Source organism: Stigmatopora nigra, chromosome 6 (genome assembly GCF_051989575.1).
Source record: "Stigmatopora nigra isolate UIUO_SnigA chromosome 6, RoL_Snig_1.1, whole genome shotgun sequence".
Classification (NCBI taxonomy): domain Eukaryota; kingdom Metazoa; phylum Chordata; class Actinopteri; order Syngnathiformes; family Syngnathidae; genus Stigmatopora; species Stigmatopora nigra.
The window spans coordinates 7,772,161-7,786,763 of NC_135513.1; the positions used below are offsets into that span (position 1 = coordinate 7,772,161).

At 39.0% G+C, this 14,603-nt stretch overlaps 1 protein-coding gene across 2 annotated transcripts; it reads left to right on the forward strand.

Moving 5' to 3' along the window:
- Positions 1-5,076: 5,076 nt before the first annotated feature.
- smox (spermine oxidase) lies at positions 5,077-14,595 on the forward strand. Of its 2 annotated transcripts, XM_077719792.1 has the most exons (7): positions 5,077-5,220; positions 8,827-9,061; positions 9,561-9,787; positions 10,560-10,733; positions 11,563-12,289; positions 13,636-13,796; positions 14,059-14,595. In XM_077719792.1, exons 2-7 carry the CDS (start codon positions 8,854-8,856, stop codon positions 14,227-14,229), a joined length of 1,668 nt encoding a protein of 555 aa, XP_077575918.1. In that variant the 5' UTR covers positions 5,077-5,220; positions 8,827-8,853; the 3' UTR covers positions 14,230-14,595. The 2 variants fall into 2 exon arrangements, with proteins under 2 accessions (XP_077575918.1, XP_077575919.1); XM_077719793.1 differs by lacking the exon at positions 13,636-13,796.
- The last annotated feature ends 8 nt before the right edge of the window (positions 14,596-14,603 follow it).

The window sequence follows — 14,603 nt, forward strand, 5'->3', positions numbered from 1 at the left end:
GGCATATACTTTATATCCAGGGACATTGCTCAGATAATACTGCATGGATTAAAGATATATCTAAAGATAATTCAATTCGACAATGCAGTTGCATTATAAGACGGCGCTTTATGGAAAAATCTTGGTATTCACATTTTGTTCGCCACACCTACCCGGAAAGAAATGCAATTCAGTTTGGACATTTTCCACAGATACAAGTAAGTAACTTAGGAATCAACAAGTTAGTTCAGCTGCACTGTATGTTGTGTAATAGGAGATGCACACTTGCACATTACTGGGCCAGGTTCCCTGCTGGGACACATGGCGGAGTTGTGAGGAACGCAGTGGCCTATCAGATGACAAACATGACCGACGAGTCCAGTTTGCTGACCTAACAAGGAGCAAAGCATGGATCTATGCCACTAGTCACAACTTAAAGTGCCATTAAGCATTTGGGTATACATACATATTAAGGGGAACATATTCTTGTATTCAACTCTATACAAACACTTTGAAAGAAGAAACAGAATAGTGTGAAATCTCTGATTTTGAATGCCAATGCAGTTATAAAAATCCCCCTAGGTTTTATGTCACTTTATTTTCATGGTCAGTGAGCATCGCAAAAGGTAATTTCCATATATGTATGGAATATATATATATATATATATACATACAATAATTATTTCATACATTTTACACATGTCGATCTGTTTTCTTTTCTTCTATTGCACGTGGATTGTTGGTTTTATTGTCTGCACTAGTCACAATAACTCCTGGGTGGTGGCCACTCATCCCTTTCCTGGACTTCTAAAATAATCTACAACACACACAGCAGGAGCCAATGTCCTCTTTTTACCCCCATATTTCCACTGTCCCACCACCGGATAACACAATACAGTGAGCTAGGACATTTTGTATATTTTTTTTCCACCCTTTTCAGGCCAGAGTTAAGGCAGGAAGCTATATTTATTATTGCATCCTCCTTTTTCATGTCTATCTCTATCTGTCTGCTACCGACTGAATAAGCCACATCCATTCTGTTGCTTCCTTTTCTCTATAACAACTTACTCATTTACCTTTTCTGCTCTTTTGCTCTAAGTGACAACATGATTACTGTTGAGAATAGGCATGTGACTGTAGACAATAGAGAGAGGGGTGAGGCCAAATAGACCAAATGCTTTTAGGAAAGCATAAAAGAGCTCAGAATTCTGAGATTGTGTTGCACAATCAGGAGCATGGCCTTGAACCCAGAGTTGGCTAGCAGAAAGAGAAATAGTCAATTCAGGTGACATGATGAATGGGTGTAACATCTCTACTTGCTCTGCTATACAATTATGATTAATATGTTGAGGTGTAAATCATCTTTTTGGCAAAGGAACAGCTATGGGTGAGGTCATGTTTTTTCAGGTTTAGGAAGGAAAGGAACAACCTGGTACAGTTGGGTCATCTTCCCTGTTGTACAAAGACATAAGTAGGATACAGGATAGGCCAAGATAGGACAGGAAATACAGCTGATATTCATTTTTAGCACCTGCGATGGACTGGCCACCAATTCAGGGCGCCATGTACTGGAAGTCAGCTGGCATAAGCTTCCAGCATCCCCTGTGACCCTTATGAGGATAAGCAGTTCAGAAAAATGAATGAATGAATGTATGATTTTTAAGCAAATGTAATCAATTCCAGTTTGGCCCGGTGAGTGAGTGGTTAGCGCGTTGGCCTCACCGTGAGGAGAACTGGGTTCAAATCCAGGTCGGCCCACCTGTTCTCCATGGGCCTGTGTGGGTTTTCTCTTGGTACTCTGGTGTCTTCCCACATTCTAAAGACATGCACAGTGGGCTGATTGGACAACCTATATTTCCCATAGTTATGGATGTGAGTGTGAATAGTTGTTTGTCTCCTTGTGCCCTGTGATTGGCTGGCCACCAATTGAGGGTGTCCCCCCGCCTCCAGTCAGATGGGATAAGTTCCAGCATTCTCCACGACCCTAGTAAGGATAAAGTGGTTCAGAAAATGAGATGAGATGAGAATAAATTCCACTCAATTTACTGTAAAATGGCCTATTATGTTTCAAACAAACATTGTGTGTGCATGTTTTTTTTTATTATACTAAGAGTTAACAAGAAGCTAAACGATTCTAGCGAACTCCCAATTCAGTGCTTCAGCACTGAGTGGAAATTAGAGTTGCTATAAATCTTGACTTGTGACTTATTTCTGAACTCGCACATTTAGAGAAACCAAAATTAGTATCTAACTGGTCTAAATTCCTGGCATCTGGATTTTGTCTATGTTACTGTCGCTTCTCCTCCTCTACCCTCTCTCCTGTTTAGTGGCGATAAGCCAAGTGAGTCTGTTTCTGCGTGGGATTTTGCAGCAACTGACAAGAATTGGGGAACGAGACCTTTTCAAGGTTCCTTCTAAAATAGCTTTCGCTTGAATTTATCTTGCAGGGTAAAGGCCAGCGAATGTCATTGATTTTTTTTGTGCATTGCAGGCCTCTGAGGGACGTTGTGTTTCAATAAACTGACTTTTTCTTCCTGATTCAACTTAAGACTTTTTGTCAATAGGGTACAAAAAAGCCTGCTCCATCTTGAAAACACATTTTAGAGTTTTTGGAAATACAGTATTTTCGGATATCCCACGCATTATATAGAGTTGTTTCCAAAGTATTTTATCATGACATGGAACAGAATGTCCCGACAAGGAAAACTTCACCCACTTGATAAAACCTCCCATGCAGGTTGCCTGTTGCTGGGGAATGGCTGGAGGTCATGAAAGGCACCCAGAACCAGCTGACTGACTAAATCTATGAGCAAAGCCGAAACATCAATGAAAAGCTACTTTCTTCCTCGCTACTCGGAGATGTGACGGGGAGGTGGGAATGCTTGGACAATACAGTCAGCCAACATTGGCCAGACTCACAATGTGAAGTCTCTGTGAAGCGGCAAACAGAGAAGCCTTTCTCGTGATCCAAGTGTTGCACCAATCACGCGTCAGCATTTCTCCCCACTCTTAATTATGCGGGTAACACATGTAAATTCACGTGCTGACCACATCACATTGCATAAAAAGTAATGATAACAAAGGTGCATGTGATCTCCTGCATAAACATAGGGACAATAGTTTTGTGATTACATAATTTGTTTCATGAAAGAATTGCAAACTAATGTGAACAATATGTTGACACATCACAACAACGTTTTAGCCTCAATGTACTGGATATGGTCTCTCTCTCTCTACATCTTTGTACTAGCATAGAAGAGTGACCTCGAGACTGAAGTGGATTAAGGAAAAATGTCACTTAAAAATGTGTCAATTAAGACGGAATGTTAAAAAGACAGACATGCTACAGTTTTCCTATATTTAATATATATGCAATGTGCCTCGAAATCTAATCTCATGCAAGCTTTAAAGAAGAAATTGAGCCTGTACTGTAAAATTTCCTAATTAGTTTTGTCAACTCATTTAATGATTAATTCCATTCTCAATTGAACACTTAGTATCTTTTTTGGGGGGGCTGTTATGATGAAACTCAGAGAGCTATGGTAAACATTTGTTGGGTTGCCAAATTCAATCATCAGTTTTAAAACAATTGTTTCACCTGGATGGATTCCAAACAAAGTCATTATTTTCTGGACCTCTTTGCATCCTTGCAACAAAGGCCAGACTAATCCTAGGACAGGATGGGAGGCAACATAGGAAGATTAATTTTGATTGAGTCACACCCAAACCATTCTAATGTCATTTGAGCAGTGCAACCATCCAATCATAATCCACCATCAATGAATGGATCTAAGTTTGTTTGGACAAAACATTTAGTGATGGCCTTTAGGAGTAACCCACATAAGAAAAAGCATCTGTATCCTGGAGGATTTCCTGCTCAGCAAAAACAAACCAAAAACAAAAAAAAATGACGCCTCATGCAAGCATCATTAATCTATTAAAAGCATTGTGTATTTAAATAAAGTGTCTTGTTAAATTATCAGTTGAGTTGACAGGTTGGCACACCGAGATGATGTTTACGATAACAGACCATAATTATTTAGTTTTTGTGTCTCTGAAACACAAAAGAAGGTGGTTTGAATATGATAATAAAAAAAATTCCAATCATCATTCGAAACCAGGCACATCACTGTAAAAAGTCCAAAGGAAAACCAAAACATGAGTGGAGTGATTATGTTGCTTTCTTGCTGAGCTAAACATTCAAAAGAAATGTTCCATAGGGATAGCATAAATGACAGGACTTTCACTTTCCAGGCATGTTCATAACCTAGGTTGAACTCCAAGTTCTATGTAGTACCAGAGGGGAATTCACTACATATGAAAGGTTGCTAATCCAGTTACGCACACTTCACAGATGTTGTGAATGTTGCATGGCTGAGTGTAAAATCAAGGTCACATCAGGACTCTGAGCAAATTGTGGTTTGGACCAGGAATTTAAAATAGGACCTATATTATTCATTCATTCTTTTTCCGAACCGTTTATCCTCACGAGGGTCTTCTGTTTGCATCTACCAGTCAATCGCAAAGTTGTTTTTCAAAATTTACGATTACTTTATACATTAATCGTGAAGTGTTTTCACTCAGGTTTTTTTTTTTATTATAACAATGAAACAGATACATTATAAAACGGTCAAACAACTTTACAGATTTTAAACCCAATTATTTGTGTTGAAAATTCACTTGTGCCACTCCACTTGCTATGAAATGTAACCTTGCCAGGAGCACAATTGATTGCAATAGCATCATCCAATCGGAGTACCCAGAGGAAATCCACACAGGACCGGGGAGAACATGCAAACTCCACACAGGTGTGCCAACCAGGATTGGAACCCACGACCACAGAGCTGTGAGGTTGACTCACTAACCACTAGGATCACTGGGCCAGATTTTGTAAATCAAAATTGTAATTTGATTGAAATGAAACTACTTGAAAATATGTGTTGGATAATACTGTTTTCATTGTGTGGCATTATAAATGTTCATAATGGGGGTGGGGGGGGGGGGTTGTTTGTGTTTTCAGGGGGCGCATGTGTTCACGCGGTGGGCGGGACTCTGACGTCTGTGCGTGCTCATTTTAACCAATGATATGATATCGGCTCCGCACAAAACTGGCTGCTTCTGGTTTCCACGCATAAATACAAAAAGCGCAGCCGGTGCGAAAGAGGCAAACCATCGGGACGAAGGCGAGCGTCTCTGCCCCTGCGCGACCTTCTAGCGGCGTTAAAACGACGAGACACTCGGGTAAGATCGGCTCGTGGCATGACACGACTGAGATTTATTGGTTTTCACGAGAATCTGGTCTACCTCACTTGACCTTAACAAAAAGCTTTCCTGTTGGACTCTACGCTCATTTGATCAAGTACCGCGAACACAAGCGTCAAACTCCCACCACACTTGTGGGAAAAAAGTAGACACGTTTGGTTTTTAGTGGATCTGTGTTTGTAAATGAGTCACTGAACCGTTAGGACCACAGTGTACGCGCTTTATATTTCTGTCATTGTGTCCGTTCTTTTCTTCAACAAAATGCTCTTTGTGTGCTGATGAGGTGAAAACTCGGTGCACTTGTTTATGTTCGCCTGCCACTGTGGCATCGCAGCTTCTACGTGGCAAGTTCCATCACCTCACTTGTCTGCCACAATTTTCTTTCCATTTCCAATCTGTAATAACCACCTGCTTTTAAATACTAGTTGCGCAAAACTGAAGTGACTCAAATTTTTTTCTCCCCTCTAAATCCTGGTATTCAGCGATTTTCCTCGATATATCCTGGTATCGGTTTCCCTGTTTAATGACGTATAGTGAATATAAGTAAGGGAGAAAACTTAATTCTGTTAGGGATGCGGGGGTCATGCCGATTATTTGTAGTACTGTTTGTTAATCGTGATAATGCACTCACTTGAGAGCTGGAGATACGAAATACTTGAGATAAGAGCTTTGAGCCTACTTGAACTGCAAGAAAAGATAGGATTTAGCAAAGTATCACTTCAGTTATTCATTCATGTTATTCAACTGCTTTATGCTCAATAGGGTCGTAGGGGTGCTGGAGCCTATCCCAGCTGTCTCCGAGCCATAGGCAAGGGACATCATGGCAGGGCACAAGGAGACGGACAACCATTCACGCTCACAGCCATACCTATGGGCTTTTTAGAGTGTCCAATCAGCCTACCAGGCATGTTTTTTTAAACGTGGGAGGAAACTTTAGCACCCGCAGGAAACCCACACAGGCCCAAGAAGATCATGCATACTCCACACAGGTGGACCGACCTGCATTTGAACCCAAAACCCCAGAGCTGTGAGGCCGAAACATTTACCATCGGCTTCAATTTCGTCCGGAGGGCCGGAATATCTTCTAATTTGGTTGCCAAAATTAATCAATTAATTAAATGACAGCTTTCCCGATCATGCTGATCTGTCGATCATTTTTGGACACTCAAATTAGTACAAATGTTCTCTTTGACCCTCTTAATAGCAAATATTCTCTTGTAGTTTTTTACATTTATTTACATTTTTTTTATCAGAAAAGAGGACAAATATTAAATCTATATTATGTTTTACCCTTTTACATTTTTTTGAAAAGGTGTAAATATTGGATTTTTTAAAATCTATTTATTTACAGTGAAAATTAAGCCAATCGCAGGGCACAAGCGGACAAATAACCATTCACTCTCACATTCATACCTCCGGGCAATGTAGAGTGTCCAATCAGCCTACTATGTATGTCTTTGGAATGTGGGCGGAAACTGGAGTACCTGGAGAAAACCCACACAGGCCCAGGGAGAACATGCAAACTCCACACAAGTGGACCGACCAGGTGTGCTAACCACCATTTAACTGGGCCGCCACTGATAATTAAATATTTACTGTATTTATTTATTTTTATTTCTTTAATTTGTCTTTCTTATAGTTTTTTTTTTAATTTTATAGTTATAGTATTTATGTATTCTTGATATTCCATCATCCCAAGAGTGGAAGTGCAGAACGTTTAACCTTTGACACAAATATAATACGATTAAACAGCTTTTTTTTGGATGGGTTTTGCATGATGGAGTGAGGAGATATGTTTGTTTATGTTCTAGCGGGTGCTCCAAAATGGTTGCAGATGTGACTCTGGACTCAGCTGGAATAAAAAGGGGAGGCGGGGGGAGACCAAAGAGAGCTGTTTCGTTGAAAGATGGGATGACTGTGCACTTTTAAAAATCAAAAGCCCACTGGCCGATGTATTCTAGACTGCCATTTCTAGGTCAGTGGTAGCCCCCCCTCCTCCGTCCTTACACCATGCTGAGCTCTCGACCCCCCCCCCCCCCCCCCCACTAAGGCCAGCCCACATATTAATCTGCCGTGATGGTGTTAAAGCGTGCGGCAGCTGTATTAACCAGCCAGGGAATTACTACTGAAGAATGTTTGTCTGTACCAATCAGCCTTATTCATTTATAAATGTACAACAAAATACTCTCTTAAACAGATCACAGTCCTTTCAATCCCTAAAATAAATTATAGCATCGAAATAGAAGCTTTTCCAAGCGAAAGAAGATTACCAAAAAGCTTTTAAATGTATTATGTGTCGTTTAGAAACAAAAATCTATACAAACGTTTCAAGAGTCTTCTAGTACAGCGGTCCCCAACGTTTTTTTTCACCGCGTAAAGCTTTTTTCTTGCCGACCGACGTATGGGGAGGGCGACACAACTTAAAACAGAAGTGTTCCAAGTCCCAAGCATAATAGCAATTATTTATTATTATCATTATAACAAATTTTCTCATCTCGAGTAGGAGAGTGAGTTTGAAATTGTTAATATTTACTTCTCTGATGGACAGGAACTGGTGTTTAAAGCATGCTTGTGGAAATTATTTGGATTAAAACAGAATAGACTACTTCATGGCTGCTACATAATTGTAATTTTCAATGATTAAGTTCATCCTTCGGTCGGATGGAAAAAAAATAGAGGCTTTTATCGACAGTCTTCGTGTTGTTCCAATTTCCTACACAACACATATGAACCAATGTATGTTTTGTTGAGATTTTAGCCACAGGCAGCTTTCCACCCACGCTTTGAACCTTGTTTGCTAGAAAAATATGTTTTGTTGACAACTGCTGTCATTGTACTTTAGCAGTTTCAGCATAAACAGCCATAATATGATGTGAAATGGCTTTTTTGTTTGTGTCCTCTTTTGGCTATTACTGAAATAGAATAAGACTGCAAGTCATTTTAAAACATATAATAGAATAATGAGTTTTCAGGAAATAAACGTGACCCAAAAAAAATTGGAAATGTGGGCTGTATCACGAGTTAAGTCAAGTAGTGGCTTTATTAGCGCAGTGATGCATCAATTCACTTGTATCCTAAGTGATTGGTTGAAGTCTTGTGAGATCTATCATGAATAAAATAATCATGCAAAGCACTATAGGGCTAATGCATTCTTCATTTTGTCCCTAAAAATGTTATATTCCCGTTTTGTAGGCAAGTACTTAACTGTTCAAAAGTGCATAAAGAAAAAAGGCAGGGAATGGTTTGGTTTGGGAGAACACTGTCAAATTTGTTGGAAATGAAAAAAGTCTTACCAAAGCTACTAAGTACTGCATGGGTGTCTGGGTTACACTGTGCGTGCTGTATCCATTGAACAAAAACCTGCACCCACTGCGACCCTTTGTGGAATAGCTTGGACAGCCTCCATGTAAAGGGTAAACCTTTTTTTACACCTCTGTTCAACAGGTGTGGTGATACTTTCACATTTAGAGAGCATTTGCTGAATGGATGTTGTGCTTGCAAACTGCACTTACCTTCTAATGCCTTCTTGATTAAGTGTGGCTGCTTCCTTTCATTACCATATTTCTTTTCATCCTTTCCAAACAGCTCAAATTGCAGAGGAGCTTGGACGGCATGCAAAGTTGTGAAATCTCCTCAGATGGCACTGATGATCCTCTTAGTAGTGGCCAGCGTACACCCCGGCAGCCTCGTATAGTCATTATCGGTGCTGGATTGGCAGGCCTCGCTGCAACCAAGGTTCTGCTGAAGAGGGGCTTCACCGATGTCACAGTCCTAGAAGCCTCAGACCATATTGGTGGAAGAGTTCATAGCATTAGGCACGGTGAGAATGGCAAAAACAATGACACCATGTTAAGGAAAATAATAAGTGTTTGAGGTAATTGTACCTACCTTATGTCTAATATTGCTAAGGGCGAGATGTTTATTATTATAGTCCTAAAATAATGCAGTTCGTATATTACGTATCATTATATTTAGTTGAATTTATCTACCAAAACTTAAAAGACTGTCCTTGAAAATATCTTTAATACTTAAATACGTGAAAGTACATATTTTGGAATGGCTAGATGGCTATTTTTGAAATCTTTCTTTATGGGAAATATGAAATATTTGTATTGTCTAAGTGGCTAGTAGCCACACCAGTTGTTGAATCACATAGATTGTCTAACAGTCCAATCAGGTTTGATATGCTTCAATACGCCCTACCACCTCAAAAATACCAGTTAGGAACGTTCTACGTACAATTCTTTTTGATGATACGTATCAATCATGAGGTATTTTTTTAATTGATGCCAATTTAAATTCTAAGCATTACTTTGCAGGTGAAACATCTTTGGAACTAGGGGCCACCTGGATCCATGGAAGCAATGGGAACCCTGTGTTCCACATGGCAAAGGACAATGGGCTGTTGGAGTATACTACTGATGGCGAGACGAGTGTGGAGCGCATCAGCCTATACAGCAAAAATGGCGTAGCTCACTACCTCACCAACGTTGGCAAGAGGATACCCAAGGACCTGGTGGAGGAGTTTAGTGACCTCTACAATGAGGTAAAACCATTCTATAGCAAAATTACCACGTTTTAATGTTATAAGTTGATTCGGCGCAATCAACTCATCGAAACAAGCACCAGGAAGTTGTTGTCAACTTGGGTTTGGCCAATTTTTTATATCCAACATCAGTGATTTTTTTCTTTTTTTAAAGTGAGGCATTTCGTATAAGATAAAAATAATTTGCCCATAAAACATTACGCTCCTGGGAAGTCATCCATTACATTCAACATTCAGATTTCACCTTAAAATTCTTGAGATTTTGAACTGTAAGTTGGAGCGAGGCATTGGTTGGGACATTCTTGTCAAAGCCCAAACTACATACAGTAAGTCATAATTGGAACCCCCAACTTGGCCTTCAAAAGAACAAATCACATTGTTCTAAACTTCCCTTCCCTTGTTAATTGCCCTCATATGAGTCAAGATTATGCTTTCAACCAAAGGGTGTGATTTGTCGCCATGATTCAAATAACGACATATTTACAATGGGGCTAGGTAAGTGCAAGTTAATTCTGTCAACACAAGGAAAATAAGGTAAAAAAGACTCAAGTGAACTCTAAACTTGACAGCTGAAAACCACAAATGATCTCTGCTAAATTTTGTTGCGTCCCTTGTTTTTATTTGTCCTTCTTGCAATGGCTTGGGTTGAAGTTCTTAAGGTCTAGTTTATTCCAGTTCACTGCTGAGTTTTCCTTCCTTGTCTGCAAAATCTTCTACCTCTTTTCAGAGACTGATGACACGCTGTCTCGCTTCCCTTTCTGCCTTTCTTTAGGTGTACGAGCTGACTCAAGAGTTCTTCCAGCATGGAAAGCCAGTGGGCGCTGAAAGCCAAAACAGCGTTGGCGTCTTTACACGAGATGTGGTGCGCAAGCGGATTACAATGGATCCCGACGATTCCGAGAGCATTAAGAAGCTCAAATTGTCCATGCTTCAACAGTATTTAAAGGTGTGTGCGCCTCTTTGTAAGTTTACTTTCGAGTCCAACATTTAAATTAGTTTCCTACAATGCAAAGGGTCATGGTTTTCCCTCACTTACAGTAAATGATTTATGGATAGTCTCAGGCACTTTGTCTTCATGGTGAAATTTTACACGTTTGTTTACTTGTCAGAAGGGCTTGAGAAAAAGGTTTGAGTTTGATTTACTTAATAAGAAACAGCACATATCAATGAACATATTCATATTCATGGTAATGAACTTATGTGTATTTGTGTGTGTATATATATATTGTATGTGTATATATATGTATATGTATGTGTATATATATATATATGTATGTGTATATATATGTATGTGTATATATATGTATATGTATGTGTATATATATATGTATATGTCTATATATATGTATGTGTATATATATGTATATGTATATATATGTATATGTATGTGTATATATTTATGTGTGTATATATATGTGTATATATATATATACGTATTTGTATATGTGTGTGTGTAAATATGAAGGGAACTACATAGTCATGTTGGAATATTTTGACTACAATTTAGGAAATCATTTAGCATCTTATAAAATACACATAAAAAATTAAAAGGTTTGATTTAGCTTTAACAGTGTCCAATACTAAAGTGGGTATATACTGGAAATTATGGTAAGATAATATATTTGATTGCATTATATATTCCATCAGTGGTTTCAAGCTCGTAAAAAATCAGTTGTATTGTATGTTTGGTGAATGTTTATGGGAGGAGGAGAAAAAGTAATATGGCTCTCAGCTTGTCCCTAACAGAAGAAATATTGTCATTTGTGATTCTTTAGGTAGAGAGTTGTGAAAGCAGCTCACCCAACATGGATGAAGTTTCCCTGAGTGAGTTTGGCGAGTGGACTGAGATCCCCGGTGCACATTATGTCATTCCTGCAGGCTTCAATAAGATTGTGGAGCTGCTAGCTCAAGACATCCCTCCTCACACCATCAGCCTTAGCAAACCAGTCCGCTGCATACACTGGAATCACTCGGCCCAGCACTACGAATCGATCTGCAAGAGGGACGAGGCAAACCGGGACAATGATCACAATCAAAACAGCCAGGATCCCTACAACAGGGGACACCCCATTAGCGTGGAATGCGAGGACGAGGAGTGCTTCACAGCCGATCACGTTATTGTCACGGTCTCCTTGGGTTTTTTGAAGCACAACCACGAAGCCATGTTCTCACCTTCTCTCCCCGAGGAAAAAGTGCTGGCCATTGAGAAGCTGGGCATCAGCACCACCGATAAGATTTTTTTAGAATACGCCGAGCCTTTCTGGAGCCCTGAGTGTAACAGCCTTCAGTTTGTGTGGGAAGACGAGGCTCAGCTTGAACAGCTGAGTTACCCCGAGGAGTTGTGGTATAAGAAAATCTGCAGCTTCGACGTGCTCTACCCGCAGGAGCGCTATGGTTACATGCTGAGCGGCTGGATATGTGGCGAGGAGGCCCTCCACATGGAGCGGTGCGATGATGAAACTGTAGCGGAGATGTGCACAGAACTTTTCAGACACTTTACAGGTCAGTAAATCTACAAATAAAAGGTATTTTTTCATTGTGAGCAAATGTGACCCATTTGAGATTTGTCCAAAGGACAACACATTTATCATGTCCAGAATTGCAGATATAATCTTTTTTTTAATGAACTGGAGAAGGAAATGTAAACAAAAGTGCGACATTTTTTTTTTTTTAGCATTTAAATGTTTACAAACCATCGCTTAGGGGCGTCCCTAGACCTTAAATCCATAGGGGTTTAAACCCCTTGGTGAAAACATTGCGTACAAGCATACAATTATATTACAGTTTATTTTCTTATTCTCTTGTTTAGTTAATACTGAATTCAAGGAACATCATTGTAATGAGCAATTATCTCATGGCACACAATAGTTGCCAAAGTATAAATTGCTCTTCCTGACATTTAGGGCAATTTTTGATGGCTTTCCTGAATTTTTCAAATGAGGAAGCCTGAACAATATCAATGAGAAAAACCCCCAATAGAAATCAGGTATCGGTTTTGTATTGACAGGTAAATTGACAAGAAAGGTAAAAATATGGTTCTGTGCATCACTATCCCTTCCATTACATAAACAATTGACTTTGGGAAGTTTTCTCTATGAAATATTGGTAAGTACTACATCTTTTTGGGACTTTTTCAAACTTTTGATTCTCATAGTTTGACTCGGCCTGCAACTTATTTTTTTATTTTTTTTTATCAGAAGTGTTACTGAAAAAGATTTGGACAATAATTTAGTTAAATTTTGTTTTTTTGACTAGTCAAATGACTAACTGTTTTCCTCCTTTTTTAATTACTATACTATATTCACATAGTATATTTAAGTTTATTTGTGTCTAAAACACTAAACACTTGCATTTGTTTACTCACCAACACTGCAACTAACTTGCTAGTTTGTGTCAGTAACTCACAATGGACAACCGATCCATTTGAACTGGCAGGGTTGACAGTAATCATAAATAAAGGGACAAAAATATAAAAAAGACTGCTTAATGAGACTACCACAAGTGTGACAGGACTTCCGAAATGATAACATTGCAAGCAGTTCTATCACATTCGTGTGTTGTGTTTCATGTAAGAATAATAAATTTACAGATTAGGTCACTGAAAATAACAGGAAGGCAAAGAGTCGTCACTCGAAGAAACTGGCGACCAGAAACAGGAACCATGACTAACATAGACTAATAACAAACCTCAAGTAAACCAACTGTGAGACATTTAAATCAAATGAGCAAAACCGCATACACTCCACTTTTCTAATAATAAAGTGAATTCAATCTCTTGGAAGTCTATAGCAGAAGCATTGTAATACTACATATCATGTCTAATGAGACATTGCTAATTGTCTTTATAGGGAACCCTGACATTCCAAAGCCCCGGCGTATACTGCGATCCTCTTGGGGTAGTAACCAGTACTTTCGAGGGTCTTACTCCTACACCAGGGTGGGCTCCAGTGGTGGAGATTTTGAAAAGCTGGCAATGCCATTGCCTTACGCCAATAGCTCCAAGTCTCCGGTAATAGTTGTTCAACATGCTATTTATTGCATTTTTAATTGAACGTCCTCCATGCTTGTTTGAAAATCGCGACATATCCTCCAATTTTTAATTTTCATTGTTACTTTCGGTCATTATTCTATAGCACACTATAGTGGTACTATATTGTAAAATATGAATGTATAACAAGAAAATGTAACGCCTTAAACTGGATTTATTCCATGTGAGTAAAATGCAATTTCAAGCTCTTGAATCTAATTCTATTTCATTTTTTTTTACTCAGAGACTGCAGCTCTTGTTTGCTGGGGAGGCCACCCACCGTAAATACTATTCCACTTCTCATGGTGCATTGTTATCCGGACAGCGAGAAGCTTACCGACTGGTGGAGATGTACCATGACTGGCATAGTGCTGAGTCCACAAAGCCTAAAAATGGAGTAGTGGGACAAATTTAAGTCTTGGGAAACCTCACACCCAGGGCTAAAACAAACAAAAAAAAACATTTTAATCAAGGCTTAATTTATAATCTTTTTAGATTTACCATAATATATATACAAATGATATAATATATGGGCATTATTACTTGGAGTAATGTTGTTTTATTGTACTGTAGATATGAATCATGTCAGGTGAAATACTGTATTCAAAGGTCGCCAATGGTGCTCTCACTTCTCGTCTTTACCACTAAAAATTTTTTTTCATACAAATGTTGGGTAATATCTTTAATAACACCGTTTTTTTATGCAAGTGCCTTCCCTACCTGATCTGTCAAATGCATATAAATTCAGAACGTTTTAACATATTAAAAGGTTCTAGTGTCATCTCACAA